Genomic DNA, 17051 nt, shown 5'->3' with positions numbered 1-17051 from the left:
TCAAAAGACTCACAATGATTACAATATCCTTACAATATTCTTCACTAAACTGTACCTTGATTAATAATCATTACCAAAAAAAAAAAAAAAAAAAGTGTTTTACTACTTGTTTCCCATTAGATGAGCCTTTAGCTTCCCAACACTGGATATTACTACGGCAAGAATAAAGTAACCATACAATCAAAAGGACTCTCCTCTGAATATCGTGCATACTGTGATTTCATGACTTTGAAGTTTTTCTTGCATGAATCAAACACTCCCTCACTGTAAGACATATTTGCCAGGTCTTCAATTCTCCTTGTACCTCTTCCATGAACACTTCTGAGTTTAACAGCATCCTTTTTAGCCTGGTCTCCTAAATATACAGGTTTAGGCTTTCTGTTTCTATTTGTCCACCAATCTCTCACTGATGACTTCTTTTTCTAATCAGTTGGTGATTTCTGCAAAATTTGAAAAAGTGGTAGATATTTCAGAAGATACTCAAATTCTACTAATTTTGTTAAATTCAAAGGCTTTGCAGAGAAGAAAGTACCACTGGATGTCCCCAGGAAGGAATATGGCAGTTCATCAATTCTTAGCAGCTTTTGACTCATAAACAGTGAGAGTCAGCTGTCACACTGTGCCACCTCTTACCAGTGTGACGTTTAGGCTGGTAGGGTGGGAAACTGGACAATACAGCAGTGACAAACAACTTAACTAAAAGGGTAAAATCACCTGCAGTGAGTACATCTACAGCTGTATACAGTCTTGTTTCTGCTTGAAGCCTGTAAGAAATTACTACAAAACCATCAGCTTGGAAACAAGTCAACTATAAAATGAGTTAAAATTAATTGCAGACACTACTGCCTCCAAAAGCTGAGCCTCCTTGACAATTTCTGCACTTGTTGCATTTTCTTTCAGAATATTTCCCTTTTCTCATGATTAAAGGAGGAACTAGCAACCTGTCTTGTACAGTGGGAAGGAGAAGAGTGGGACAGTGAAAATGACTGATCTCAAAGTGCTATTAAATTAAAAATGGATATTAAAAGACTTTTAATCTTTCTGACTCATAAGTGCTTTGTATGTTACAAATACACAATTAGCAACAGAGACAAAATTTTTCACAATAAACTCTTACCAAAATTGCCAGAAAATGGCATTCAAGTCAAAGATTTACAACAAGAAAGGGGAGTAGGGAGAGTATAGTAGATGCCAGGTGACCTTAGCACAGTGGACTCAGCAAAGAACTTGGTCATAGTATATAAGCAGTTGCATTCTCAGTACAATAATATACCCAGAAGCACATGATCCCTAGCTCATCCAGACGGAGCAGGGCAAAAGATATTATCTCATTATTGCCACACACACTGTAAGACTTCTTGCAATAACTTCCTCTCAAAAATTCTTCTGTGAACAGTGGTGTTAATAAAGAGTATTTCCTATGTATTGTTTACCATGTCTTTACTTTCCATATATTTGAAAAAAACCCAACCAAACAAACAAAAAAAAGCCACCCAACTTTGACACCTGAGGCCTTGTAACTTCCCCTTTACCCCTCAGCTTCCCCTATTCCTATCATAACTTGATGTCCATCCCTAGTTCTCTGTTCTGCTACCTAAATACAACGTTGGCAAATATCGCTCTTGGAACAACACATAAAAAGATCTGCAGAGACAAGTGTGATTTTTGAGTCCCATCACGCTGCTCCTTTAGAAACTTCTCCAGCACTGGTTTTCCTTAAGTGCCTGCCACAAAAGCTGTAGAAATCCCAAGAGTCATTCAGAATGAAACAGCATATAAATTTTCAAGAAGGGCAAGAAAGAGGACCCCAGAAACTACAGGCCTGTCAGTCTTGGTGCCTGCAAAGTTAAGGAGAAGATTATTGTGTTAAGTATTGAAAAACACCTGAAAGACAACATAGTCATTGGTCACAGCCAACACGGCTTCATGAGAGGACAGTCCTGCTGCTTATCAAACCTGATTTCCTTTTATGACAAAGTAACCCACCTAGTTGATCAAGGGAAGCCAGTTGATGTAATCTTTTTGGATTTCAGGAAAGCTTTTGATACTGTCTCTCACAGGATTCCTCTGGACAAAATGTCCAGCACAGCTGGATAAACACATCATGTGGTGGATGAGCAATTGGCTCACAGGTCGAGCACAGAGGGTAACAGTGAATGGGGTAACAACAGACTGGTGACCTGTGACTAGGGGGGTTCCACAGGGCTCCATCTTAGGCCCTGTGCTCTTCAACATCTTCATAAAGGACTTGGACACAGGACTGGAAGGGATGTTAAGCAAGTTTGCAGATGACACAAAACTGGGAGAAGCTGCTGATTCCCTCAAAGGCAGGGAGGCCCTGCAGAGAGACCTCAACAAATTAGAGGACTGGGCAATCACCAACCATACAACAACTTCAACAAGGGGAAGTCCCGGATTCTGCACCTGGGATGGGACAAACCTGGTTGTACATAGAGACTGGGGTATGAGATGCTGGAAAGCAGTGCCATGGGAAGGGACCTGGGGGTCCTGGTTGATGGCAAGTTGGATATGAGTCAGCAGTGCCCTGGCAGCCAGGAGGGCCAACCATGTCCTGGGAGGCATCAGGCAAAGCATCGCCAGCCGGTCAAGGGAGGAGATTGTCCCGCTCTGCTCTGCACTGCAGCAGCTTCACCTCAAGCACTGAGTGCAGTTTTGGGTGCCCCAATATAAGAAAGATATTAAGTTCTTAGAGACTGAGTCCAAAGGAGGGCAATAAAGATGGCAAAGGGCCTTGAGGGAAAGCCGTATGAGGAGTGGCTGAGGACACTTGGTCTGCTCAGCCTGGAGAAAACGAGACTGAGGAGAGACCTCATGGCAGTCTACAACTTCCTTGTGAGGGGAAGAAGAGGGGCAGGCACTGATCTCTTCTCTGTGGTGACCAGTGACAGGATGCAAGAGAATCATTGTGTAAGAAGAGTTGTGTAAGGGAAGGTTTAGGTTGCATATTAGAATAAGGTTCTTCCCCAGAGGGTGGCTGGGCACTGGAACAGGCTCCCCAGAGAAGTGGTCACAGCACCAAGCCTGACAGTTCAAGAAGAGTTTGGATGACACTCTAAGGCACACGGTGTGACTCTTGGGGACGGTCCTGTGCAGGGCCAAGAGTTGACTCCATGATCCTTGTGGGTCCATTCCAACTTGGCATATTCTGTGATGTTCAAGAAGAGTTTGGATGACACTCTAAGGCACACGGTGTGACTCTTGGGGACGGTCCTGTGCAGGGCCAAGAGTTGACTCCATGATCCTTGTGGGTCCATTCCAACTTGGCATATTCTGTGATATTCTGTGCAATTTACCTTTGTGTTATGCTAAATATGGTGTACTCCAAAGAGCTCACGTTGCAAGACAACTAACTAATTTTTCCAAGGGCCCTACCTCAAATGGAATTGAACTGATTGAAGTGCTCCAGCTGATCACCATTAAAGGACATCAGTGAAGTAAAAAGTGTAGATATTTGAGGTACTATCGGTGTATTGAATGTGCTAACAATTCATGGTTCTTGAAATTTTTTACAAATACAGTGACCTCAAGCACATTTAGAAATTAAGTCATTTATCAGAAGGATTTATGCTTGAATAGTTTGCCTCCATTTATAATCTCAGTCTATGTTTACTCTGTGTAAAACAGGAAGTACACTGACGTTATTTAAATAGCAGCACTTACTGTTAAAACTGTTGACTTTAAAGAGTTATATTCAAGTCTTGAATTACAAACTCAGTTTTATACATATTCCACAGTCATATGATGACCATTCAATTCAAAACCAGTGAGCAGTTTAAAACATGTTTTGCTGGAAGAGGGTCTAATCGAAGTTGCTCTTGATTAGGACTATAGAAGATACTTGTTCGTGATTTGCATAAACAAAGAATTTAATGAACAGCGGAGAAGCATTGAAGAAAAAAGTGAAGAGTGTGAAACAAACCTCAATTAGTGGGAAGTCCAGCAGTAGGAGAAGATAGTATTTCTATACGTGGGGAGGTTTGATGGAGAGTGAAGAGTTTAAACTTGATTTAGGCTACAAAACAGCCAAGAGAGGTTATGGTGGGGATGGAGAAGCAAAGGGGAGGCAGTGTAACCCAATGCTACATGAGCTTGGAGAAAAGGAAAAAAAAAAAAAAATCATGTACTATGTTAAAGCCTTGGACAGAGATACATAACTGTTTTCTCTCTTCCCCTCCTATTCCCCAAATTTCACAGTATTGCAGCACTTCACGATAAAAATACCAGATACTATGTGATCTAACCTCCAACCACTTTTTCCCCACCACTTTGTCATGAAACCCATATAAGATTAAAAGCATGATCAAGATGCAATCCTGCAGGAAAAGGCACAGCTTGATGCAGGGTATGCTCTCTAGAGAAAGAAGATTGTAACACATTTTAATAGATGTATGAGTTTATTTAAAACAAAATCTTGAAACCACTTTATGCCTTCATTAGCATTCCCTCCCAGGAGCAAACATAAGTTCAACTTTTTCAAAATACTGTGAGTTGACCTGATTGATGCATACATTAAACTGGCCTGCTTGTAGTCAGCAATACCTTTTTTCCCCTAACTGATTCAGCTCATATTTTGGACAGGAGAATAAGCTTCATTTGACCCTGCAGCGAGTTCAAAGCTGTATGTCTCTGCAGTGGAGTAGAAACTTCTCTAAAGCAACACAAACATACATTCCCTAAACCTGTAAGCAGCAAACCCAAAAGGCAGGGTGGTTCAGAAACCCATTCCGAATGTAAGCAAAGAGCGCCAGGAGCTGTAACATTACAGGAAGAGCAGCCACTGCCAGCTCCGGCCTCATGCTACTTCCACACTCAACAGGAGTTGCAGCTTTGCACCAGGCCAACATACCATCAACAACCTGAGTCCAAGTGCGGCTGCCTCACATAGTAACAAAACAGTGTCATCAGCACACTCTCTCCATGAAGGAGCACCTCCTGGTTCCTGCTGACATTTTGCAGAATACCACCTCTCATCTGGAAAAGGAAAATACAGTATGGCACACCACACTCAAGAGAGGAGCAAACTGCTCTGACAAGTCGCAAACTCTGCTCTGACAAGTCACCAGAGTTCACTCAGCAGCACCACCACATATTAAACTGGAATACTATGAGAGACTAAAGAAATTGCACCAAGCTAACGAGTCACAGTGTTTTCTGCATTAAAATTGAAATCAGAAAACATAAACAAACAAAGAACCCCCACAAAACGGCAGAGAAAAATACCATCTAAAACTTAGTTGGCCATCCTGTCTGCAGTCCTGCTTTTCCTTCTTAACACCATCAGAAAGAAAGTCATAACACAAAGCCAACAAAATTTGGTCTTCAGCATCAACAGATACAATATAGCCACGCATTTCCAACTTTTCTCCTTAGTCCAACTCTTCAGACAGTCTTTATCTATTCCTGGGATACGACAAAGATAGTTATCTACAAGAAAGCAAACTAGCTCCAACATAAACAAGAAAATCAGGGAACAAGCTAGTTAGTAAAGGAAAATTCTCAGATGACTCCAAGATGATGCCTGTATGTTTTAATGTTACACAAATGCATTTAAGTATATTCCACGAGTGAAGGACTAGCTGGACTCCTCCAATTTTTTAAGGTGTGTCCAAATGCAATCACAGGTGACAGCAGAAAACCTTCACCCAACAAGATGGGATCGTGTTTTCCTCTTTAGTTAAGGATGCAGACTGCTGATCCACAAGTACGCATGGCCATTATCTCACCGCTTTCAGCCAGACTTGACATATGACTTTGCCCTTCATGAGTTGTGACCAACAAAAGAGAGAGGCTGAGCCTCTAAAATTTTCAAAGTGAAACATCATTTACCCTAACCTTAGAAACATCACATTGCGTAAGAGAATTTTAAACAGTTACATAAAGTCAGTCTGATCTAGGGTAATGGTTGTCAACTGGTGAGCAGCAATGCTCATGGACAAGGAAATTCAAATCTATAATATGAGCAACCAGTGACAAAGGTCAGATGCTGCTCTCTGCATGCTCTGTGCTATAGTCACATGGCAGAGAAGGCTGGGGAACCATCACCAAGTCCCAGCACACCCCTAGGCAAAGACCTTCTGCTTTAACCACACGTGATAAATGACATCTTCCTCCTTACCTCCCTCTTCCTCTTCAGAAGGCTTTTAAAGCTCTTAAAAGCCCACAGTTCAGTCACTGTTCTTTTAATAACCTCTGAAGTGTTTATCTTAGGGATGTCATATCTACTTATTGTTTCCTTTCCTGCTTGCTCTTGCAAACTGCCCATTTAACTTTGTTCCACATGGTCGGAATACATCTTGTAGAGCTCTCAAGAGAGTTGCATAGCATTTAATTCTTAAATTAATGCAGAGCAGCCACATCTTCCCCACCTGAGCTACAAATGTTTCATTTACCAAATAAAATTTCAGCCTTGATAATGTATTTGTAGACTTATGAAACTTAATGGAAAACTGTGGCTACTGAACCACATATGTTGTTATTTAGCTATATAGATGTACTGGGTGGGAGAATAAAAGAAGTGGGAGGAGGGGAGAGCTCTCCAAAGCAGATGTTTGCAAGCTTTTTTAAAACTAAGAGACAAGACATAAGATAACACTTGAAGGAGCAGCTGGGGACACCGAATAAATACAGACATTTAAATGTGACTAATTACATACACATGCTGGAATTCTCAAAGGATGATCAGGGAGGCAGGCTCCCAGCTCACTCCGACTTTCAACAGGAGTTCAGTGGCCTGTTCCTTCAGGCATGCTGCAAGATGTCATCTTGCTAAATACAGAACACTACTTCTAAATGTTGCCTCTAGTAGCTTAACCACAGCGAAGTCTATGGATTTCTACGAAGCTAACTGCAGGAGCTCTCCTCTTTATTAAATAAATACAAATGCATATATCTGCTATTCCTGTTGCTCTGACGGATGAGAGAAAGTTGTCTGGACAGCCAAGAGGCCTCACAGCCTCTGGGGAACCACCTTTCTGTGCTGAACACAAATATGCTGCACAGAAACTGATCTAACGATGGTGAGGAAAGGTTTACAGAAAGTAAAGTTTCCTTCTGTTGTGAAGCAGGAAGGCTATCTTGCATATGGAAAGTAGTGGCTCATAAAAATTTAGGGAGAAGTATGTACCATTGTTTTTCAGAGGTATTAATGGATTATGGATATAGTGTTCATGACTTAATTCAAACACTTCAACCTAGCACAGCTACAAAAAGACCATCTTTCCCTGGTCCCTGCTGCTCATTTTCCTTCCTCTGCATTACAGAAAAAGAAAAGTGCAGTTTCTAGGACATACAGCATTAATGCATATTTCAGCTTAAAAAGCACAAGGGGAAAAAAAAAATAAAATACACAATTGCTCAAGCAGCTGCCAGGAGCTGTGTGTCAGCACAAAGGGGTGTGTATGGACACAAGCAGCAGGAAGCATGGGAAAGTCTTGACCACTTCTTTCCATGGCCTCAGTATCTTAAAAATGTTCATAAAACTACAGATTGATTTCTGGCAGGAGACAAACCCCTTGACAAACAGGAGGTGGCCTTCACCACCAATGGAAGGTAAGGCCAGATGCTGGTAGCCACAACAAGCAGTAGCTGACTGTGCAGAGGGCCAAGGTGGCTGTGGCTGTAAAAATTGTGGAGGAACACAACACGAGATCTTTTGTGAGTGAAGGACAGAGAGGGGAGAAGCCAGAATGTACTGAGTAAGACTTTCTTTCTCCTAGCACTCAAGGTGACTCACTATGCAGCACAACAGTATTTAGCACAAATGCAGTTTCAGGAAGGTACCAGGCCACAAAGGCCATGCATGTTGTCTTTTATCTGACATACACTTGGGCAAGGACATACACCGCCTCCCTAAGATCCTGCTTTATGGTGAACTTGCCACTGGCTGCTGCATGAGAGGAGCCCCGAAGAAAAGATACAAGGACTCCCTGAAACAACATCTCAGCCTCGGCCATATTGATCACCATAACTGGTCTACTCTGGCCTCAAATCGGGAGGCCTGCAGACACACCATCTATAACACAGCTGTCTCCTCTGAGAACACACGCAGGATCACCCTCGAGGAGAAAAGGCAACGCAGAAAGAACCGTGTATTGCAGAATACACCATCTAAGGAGTCTTTCTGCTGTGCCTTTTGCAATCGGATTTGTCTGTCACGTATTGGCCTCATAAGCCACCAGCGTGCCTGTAGCAAATGTGGATAGAGCCTTCCCAAATCTTCGTTCGCGAAGCCCAGCCATGAAAAATACTTGGGCAAGGTCTGTGCTCAGCAAGCTGCTGAGTCTGCTCTCTCTGTATGATGTGAACATATGCATCAAGTGCCTGCATCCCAAGTCCTGTAACTGGGATACGAGGGATTTATGAGGACTCAGCCGACAATTGTGCCCAAGCCAGTGACCAGGACCACTAGGTTTTGCACCAGTTCCACAGAGGGAGCCCACAAGTAGCAAACTGTTCCCAGAAGGAACATGCAAGTGCGAGTTGTGGTTCTTACAGAGGAAGACAGCAGAAGTCGGTGGGGGACACAAGCAGTTTGAGTGTGGTGCCTACATCTGTACTGTCAGTGTAACTTATAAATCTACTAATGCTTCTCCTTGTCATCTCTTTTGTAGGGATTCAGTCCAAGAGATTGTGCTGTAGCAGCTGGCAGAGACTAGGGTCTCTGAAGAGCTTTGATGAAGCACAACAGTTTAGTGGTTTAAGACTAAATGAAAGTATTGAACACTTCCTAAGGAGAAGCTATTAGGTAACAGTTTTTAAACTGCTTTTTTTGCTTCCTCGGCAGGGGCTAAGGAAGCAGACATGCCTTTTGCATTTTAAAATAATCTACTACTTAATGTTCAAGAGCTCAGCACTTAATTTCAATTTGACCTTCCACTGAGATGAATTTTTCCATCCATTCATCCAGCTGATTGTTCATGGTGTGCTCCATGGGACTGCAGACTGGCTCAGCAAAGCCCTAGCTGCTTTTGAGGCTTTCTGGAATGCAGAGGTGGCACTGGGAACGGGCTCAGAGGGCACACAGACAAAAACCTATGGGTAAGCTTGTAAGAAAACTGATCTTTATTTATTTTCCTGGAGAGGTAAAAAAGTTTCCCAATTAGGCCTAATCTTCATTCAGCTTGTATATGTGGTCTTTGAAAACAAGCACTCTTCTGGGGCTTAAAAAAGGCAGGTGTCTCTAAGGTATTTTTAAACAGCTAGCCACTGGAAGCAGCTTTTGTTCTCCTTGCAAACCTGAATTGTTTAATTAGATATATCTATGACATCATTTGCAGGATAGTGTTTATCTTTGCAGCTAAATGCTTCATTTAAAAAAAAAATATTTTTTTTTACAGGTGTTAGATTCATCAGAAGAGTCTGGTTTTAAGATTAAGTGATTCTAGGTTCTCACTCATAGTTTTAGAGCCTTGTCTTACTTGCTCAATGTAAGAAATTCATAAGCTGTTCACAAGAAAATCAGTTATTTTCACAATACTCAACTGGAAGCTGCACCTTCCTAATACACCTAGTCTCTGCTTTTCACTCATGACCTACCTATAACAAAGGTTCTGCCTCCCCTGCCTTTGCTGCTCTCCCCACTGGCAAATTCCAGCTACACAGACATTTAGCTGAGCATTGCTTAATTACCACACTCTTTTCTTACATACCTAAGTATTAGAACCAAACTAACTATGAACAAACCTGAAGGAGATTTCGGATCATGTGGAAAAATGTTAAGAACTGCAGTTTGCTCTACACCTTCCTAAAGCAAACAGTGTGGCATGAAGAAAATGGTGGACTAGATAATGAAGTGCTTTTTTCCCCCTCATGTAATCATTCCCCTTTCTCATTCCTCTTCATGATTCCTTTTTTATTAATCACACGAGACATTGTCATGAAGACCTGCACCAATGGAACTACATACTCTAGAAATATTTTTCCCCCTTATTTCTTTATCTAAGCTGCTAAGTGCTACTCTCACTTACCACTCAAATAACAAATAAACATGGAAACTGGCCAAAGCCAAACCAAGTGCCTAGGTCAGATACAGAAGAGAAGGTGAAAAAGGGAAAAGTTAGTATCAGCAGACAAAAGCTTGCTTGAGCTCCGATTTTCAAATTTTGTTTCCAAGAGCCAAGGGCTCATTGACTGAACAATACCTTGCAAATCACGGTTATAAAATGCTTTGCAAACCAATCTAAGTTTTTTCTCTGCATTGTAAAAATTTAATGGAATAGTCTTCAGATCATTGCCATATAGGCAAAAATTTTAATAAAGACTTAAAACCTGACTGGTTAAATGAACAGACAGGTAGAAAAACATGCTGCACACTGCCACACTGTTAAAAGTAGTCACTCTCTTACTGCTTTCTATGAAGCAAGAAGCTGCATGTATTACATATATAGCAGGACCTTTTCAGACACCTATTTCTAGCATTTCAGGACTTTCACTGAAAAATCCATTGGTACTGTAATGTTATCAGGTCTCACTTAACAGAAGACAAAACCCTTAAAAGAAAACTGGCTGTGGCATGACACACGCTCTTGGAACAAAACAAAGGGAGGCAAACAGTTCTGAAGGCCCTTCTGTATACCACCTAACTATTCAAAATAGAACATGGTGAGAGTGGAAGAACGTTTCAGTTAATTTATGTTTGCAGAGTCACAGACACCACAAGGTCTTAACCACAATTGGGGTTCAAAAGACATGGACAGAGGCCTCTATGGCTGTATCACTCCTCTAAGGAGTGGAATACATACCTCCAGAAAGGCCAAAGCAAAAAAACCACCCAACCTGGTATTCAGTATAACTGTGCTCTCTTCTCTAAGCATAGTATCCTCCAGGCCTGCTCTGAGGACAATTCAAGCTCAGTGATAAGTCCACTGTCCTGTATGTCACACATGCATATACCCTCTCTCACAGCAGACACACACTGGAGTAGAAAGGCAAGAAACTGCCTTTTCCCACCTTCTATTTCCCCCTCTTCTGCAAAGTCTTAGGATCTACAGCAATACAAACAACACTTCAACAGAAGACACCAGCCTAGGACTTGGTAGATACAAGTTTGTGCTCTGATTTCTCAGAATGTGTTGTAATCGTTTGGTCTGTGCAATGGAAAATGACGTGACGAGAGTATTCAGGTAGTAGTTAGAGGAAGGTTGGGCCCTCCAGGTGCTGCAAAGCTATACTGACATAGCAATTTTTGTTCTGAGATACAGCAGCTACTTAACAAGTTCACTCAAACTCAGAGCCTACAAAGCAACTTTCACCAGACTATCCCTGTTATTTGCTCTGCCTCTTCACAGCAGACAGCAAAGAATTCAAATGTACCGACTCCAGAGCTCTGACAGGACCTGTCAGAAGCCAACCAGCTGTGCCACTGCTTCTGAAGTAGCCACCTGAAAATGTTTGGTGTGGTCAGAGGGCAATGGTCTTCCAGATTTCTACTCAAGAGGACAGTAAAATCTTACTCCCATCTGAGTCCCGTGGCACCTATGTTTCAACTTCAATGAGACTGTATGGCTGATTCTGAGGCTGCTTTAAAAACTGATGGCAGACTTGTTTGTTAAGTCAACTCTGTAACACACTGTCACCACATAAGTTGTGCTACAAATTGCTTAACTGGTAAGGTCCTTAATGAAAATAGAAGCACATTATTTTATTACCCTTTGATGTCTTTTTAGTATTTATGCTATGACTAAATTGGATAAAAGATTTATTAACATTTAAGGCTATTACAAAGAAAATGATAATGTGGAGAGAAGGAGAAAATGAAAAAAATCTCACATCCCATAAATTCATAAGGATATTGTTGATTAAGAACATTTAATGTCCAAATCAAAGTTTTGATTCCTCCAACTATTTTTAAATGAAGCACTGCATTTTTGTGTGTTTCTCATAACTCTGCAGTTACATTTGAAATCCTACCGTGTTGCAAGTTTATGGCAGACGACACCAGTGTCTGTTATTACTTCACTCAGTCTCAGCTCGAGGTGGACCTTCCCCTGAAACACACCAGAAGCACCAAAAAGTTAGTTTTATGCATACTCAGTCAAACCATTCCAACTTAAACTGAAGCAAGACAGCTAGTGCAAGTAATTCCAGAAGAAGCATAAAGATTAAGTAATAACTGTGTAACTACGGTCTTTCAACTGCCAGAGAATCCAGATTAGTAGCCATTTACGCACATTTCAATGCATACTTCCCACCATTATCTTATCTCTGTATGTTTTACCTATTAAAGGATAAGGAGTATCACAAAAATGTTGTGTTGGAGCTTTATCTATAATTAGCATTTCAAATATTAAGCAAGTATCTGCAACACTATCATTGAAAAGCTACCACAGAAGCGCATTATAAATTAACACCTATATGTTTTAAACATTATAAAAATAAAATCTATTAAACAATATAAATTGTGACACAAGTATCAGCAAAACTATACTGAACAACCAAAAGAAACCCCCACAAAAAAAGATTCCAACATGTTGAACACTATTAGACAGTCTTCATCTCCTTACCATCACACTAACTTTATTATGACTTGGGCTAAGATATTATATATCGAAAGCTAGTGAAGGCAGTTCAAAGCACAGCTAGGAGTTCAGCAACAATTAAGTAGCCTGGTCCTCTTAGGCTGAGCAGTATAAACAAACCCAGTGCCCAAAAACTTGTCCTGAAGAAGCCTATGAGATCGTTTCTTACTGCTACAGTCAATTCTCTTCCTTTCCTAGTGTATTCCCTTTCTCAGTGCCATTTTTTCTGCCTTACCTTGAATGCATATTCCATACTTTCCTGCACTTCACTCTTTCACTCTTCAAACCTCTATTACCTACTTATACCTTTGGTATTCTGACTCAGCAACAGTTTTTCCCATGCCAGGGCTGGAACATAGACCTTTCAAGTACATGTGGCAGATGATACTGGTGTTCATCCAGAAAACTAGGAAGACAGTCTCTCCAATCTGTATAAAAGCCCATGGTTGCAGAGGTATCACAGCAGCTCGCTGGCATTTTGAACAGGGAAGGACCCAAATATGTGTGTTAGTTTAAAAACAAGACTCCTGCCAGGTATCTTTTGCCTCATTTTAAACAAAACAATTAAACCCCCCTGCCCAATGTAAAACCCAAAGGTGTTGCATTTCGCTGTCAGACTCCTGATCCATCTCTTTCAGCAAGACAGGTATCCTCCTTCACCCTGTCAGTGTGTACACAAGCCAACATTTGTCACTGGCTTCTGAACTGAAGCCTATCCTCACGCATAAGAGCAGGACTTCTCTGCACAAATGCATAAAAAGCCACTTCTAGACTCAGCTCTTAAGGACTCAGTACCACTGCAGTGCCCACTGTACTCATACATGACAAGAGCTGAGTACAGAACCAGCTAAGAACTCTACTTAAGCACTTTGGTTTTCTGCCTTCTGTTTTACTATCTTTTCCCTTATTCTTCACTGCTCTCTCTTCCACTGGTCAAATGTTTAATTACAGGAACTAAACCATTAGACTCTGGAGAACAAAGTTATACTGTGAACAGGTAAAAACAATTGCTGCTATCTTGCATACCACCTTTACTAGAGAAATCAACATTAATACAAGTTTTGAAGAAACTGAGAGTCAGGAACAGAGATCTAAAAACTTCAGAGAAAATATCCTTTTGTAGAAAAATACTAAGGGAAGAAAATGTTTTTATAGAAAAATTTATGCTTTTTATTTATTGTAGCTTTCATTTTTCTCTTGTGAAGGTTTTGAAAATGGTCAGCTGCTCAAAAAGTGACTCAGAGTTTCATACAGCAAAACAGAGGTCATGGGATCACTAGGACCAGCAGCCTACAACTATTCCCAAAACACCTTCCAGTGTTTCACTTCCAGTTAAAAACTCAAATACCTTAAAATAAGGCTGGAGGGGTTAATTCACAGAAAATGTAACTCCTACATAAACAGAATGCATTTTCCCAAATCAATTAGGGAAAACATAAGGATTCACCTGAATAAGTTTACTCCTGTGCTATGGCATTAGCTGGGTTTAGAAAATATCAGATAACTCATTTTTCAAGGGGAAGACTGAAAACTGCAATAAATCAGTATCATAAGATCAAAAGTTAATCTATTCAACAAGAAGGTCAACTTATAATGGATTAAAAGTACCACAGAAACAGGGAATTGCCATGATCTTTACTGACAGATTATAAGAAAAAGATTCATATTTTTATTATTAAAAGAATTACTGTGATAATAACAAGAGTCTCCAATTGTAGCAGATGTGCAGTTACAGACAAAACTCACAAGCAGGAAAGGTTAGATAATGCAACAGGATAAAAAAAATACTGTCTCTGTTTTACAGCTGAAACAGTGCCTTGATCCTAACTCAGACAGAATCCCTTTTTTGGAGTCAGCGCCTGAATCTAGGCTCAGTCCTGGGCTTTAAGGTCATAAACCTTTTTTCCCTTCAGCACATCAAAAAACCTCAGAAAAATCTGGAGGTTTGACAATTCTGAAGTAGAATGTATTAATTACTCAAAACATTTCCATTAAAAAATATATTTCAGGATGTTCCTAGAAGCAGCTATGCTTATTAGCATAACCTTCTCATCTGGAAGGACAGGACCTTCTCAAGGAACAAGCTGACAGAGTGCCAAGTCAACTGCTGAACACTTCCTTTTCCATAAACTCCAGTTGATAAGGAAGGTGAGTTCATAGGCTGTACATCCTTCCTAATCACATCTAACATCACAAAATGGGGCCAGCCAGCTTCCATTTTTCAATTATTGATTAAAGAACCCATCAGCTGAATGAATGTCTTGTAAGGAAGTAGACAATATTCAAAAGGAAATCAGTAACAAACCAAACTTTTGAAAGATCTTACAGAGGAAAAAACAAATTATGTTTGTTAAATATACCCTTTACTACACAAACAGTTATCTGAAAACCAAACTTGAAACTGATCATAAGAAGAAAAAGCAGACTCAAGGTCCTGGTTTTGTAGATACAGGAAAAGCCTGCCTCCAACCACCTCCTTTCTCCTTGGAATGCAGCTGTGAGTTACTGCAGATTGAAACACTGATAGCACAAAAACTCCTGGAAAAGGTAGTTGTCTACTATTAAGCCTCCTGGACAAGAGGTTTGTGATCACCCACCTTTCTACTTCTCATTAGCCTACTCAATTTTGCTGAGAACTTTCCCTCGAAGGTGTGAGTGCACCTGCATGGAAGTTTTCCAAACATTTATCCCATATGGGGACACTTTTCCCAACACAGCTCAACTCTGCTCACTGCTCAGTAGTGTGGAAAGAGGGATTGTGAGTGCCTTTTGGCTCTTCACTCCTCATCCTGCTGGTAAAGAGTTACTGCAGGCAGTCTCATGCTAGCTCCTGGAGATGGGCGAGTTGTAGGAGAGGACTAGGCTAAGCAGGTGACATGAACCACAGCCCACTAGTGACTAATGCCAACACAACATTTTTTTTGAATCTCAAATTTAGGGCTATGATAGCCTTGGTGTGTTGGTTTATTTTCTCTTGCTACAATTTGTCTGGAGAAATGAGCATTGGAAGAACTCAGTGGTGTACACAGACCATTCCAAACTAGGGAACAACTTGTGTTGTTGCTTTCTCAGTCTTTCCAAATTTTATTTCAGGATATAGCCAATGTTATTGAACAGATCCTGTCTACTTTGAAACCCTCTAAGGCAACTTTCTAAGATGTCACTTTCTGGCACTGGTAAAGCTTAAAAGCAAACAATAAAACTGAGCCGAACTCTAAGGGCTCACTAAATGCTGCCCTTGAGGAAGTGGGAGAGGAAAGACCAAGGGTGCAACTATTGCTTTAGGTAAATCCAAACCCGCAATATTATCAGCAGCCTCACATAAGGTTACAGTCTAACAGCAGGTTTGAGAGCAGGAGGAAGAGTTTGTTTGCTGTCTACATTTGCTGCTTGTAACAGCTGCTCCTTCCTTAGCAGAGGGCAGCAGGCAGCTGGGAAAGGTCTAAGGATCATGCTCCAGATCACAGCCTGCCTGCTGGGCCACAGTGCAGCACACAAGAAACTGGAACAAAACCCAGTCTATTGCTGAGGAAAGTACAACAGCTCTAATGAACACTGCATGGATTCATAAATGCTAAGCAAAGCAGAACTGATGACTGCTTGCTCTCCATATGTGCAAGCTTGTCAGAATTGCTCAATAATTGGCAAACAACTTCACATGGCACAATGTTAACTTCCCTGTTTCTCTAAGGGGAGAATGCAGCCATATGGTCAAAATCCTTATAATCAATCGTGTTTTCCTCTCAAATACTTTGATGAGATACAATATGTAGATAGAGTAAATGAAAGGTTTTCATTTCCCCAGACAAATTGTGTTCTGCAGATAGAAAACCCAGGTATGCTACTTTAAAACCATGTAAATATTGTTCAGAAGTAGGTGCTCCTTACCACATGCCATGTTACAGACTAGCTATTGAAGAGTAACAGACCAAAACCTGACTGACTGTCTTAGTCCTTTGTGGGGTTAAGTCTCAGTGCTCCACTCTTACAGTCACATAGGGCGGAAGTCTTGCCACAAAGCAGGATCTGGTCGATAGCTGGTCTTTTCCTTTATCACAAACATTATTTACCATTGCTGATGCATGGCTCAGTTGTTTGAAATAATTTTGTCAGTAGGCATTTAGCCTTGAGAATCTCCCCACCCTATCGAAACAGACATTTCATCTCTTTTCAAAATAACTAGAAGATAGAAACCTAAGAGCCACTGTTCACAAAATAGAGGGTAACACCCATTTATTTCCTGTGTGTGGTAAAAAGCTGATACCAAACCTGGAAGCAACTTCTTTTTAAAATTTGCATATACCCATGCTTACAATAGGTTGTACAAAATGCATCAGTGGTTCATCTTTACATGAGAAGCATTTAAATACTTACACAAAGACAGCAAATATCAGTGTTGGACAGTGAGCATGCAACGCTCTTAACTGTTCAACAGATAACGTAATTCTATCAATCACTGAAGTGAAACAGCCCTATACAGTTGCTCCTAAAGATAATTTGCTCAACCTTGTCCAT

The 17051-nt window shown here is 40.9% G+C and overlaps 1 protein-coding gene across 5 annotated transcripts in view; it reads right to left on the bottom strand.

Moving 5' to 3' along the window:
* The window catches only part of RASA3 (RAS p21 protein activator 3), a 130070-nt gene that overhangs the window by 44913 nt on the left and 68106 nt on the right, over window positions 1–17051 (bottom strand). For all 5 annotated transcript variants that reach the window (XM_064646437.1, XM_064646438.1, XM_064646439.1 and 2 more), the window contains exon 5: window positions 11929–12005. In XM_064646437.1, the coding sequence (XP_064502507.1) occupies window positions 11929–12005 (77 nt within the window). The remainder of the gene's footprint in view (window positions 1–11928; window positions 12006–17051) is intronic.

Source organism: Pseudopipra pipra, chromosome 2 (assembly GCF_036250125.1).
Source record: "Pseudopipra pipra isolate bDixPip1 chromosome 2, bDixPip1.hap1, whole genome shotgun sequence".
In the NCBI taxonomy this organism is placed as follows: Eukaryota; Metazoa; Chordata; class Aves; order Passeriformes; family Pipridae; genus Pseudopipra; species Pseudopipra pipra.
This window is presented reverse-complemented; position numbering and strand designations above follow the sequence as displayed.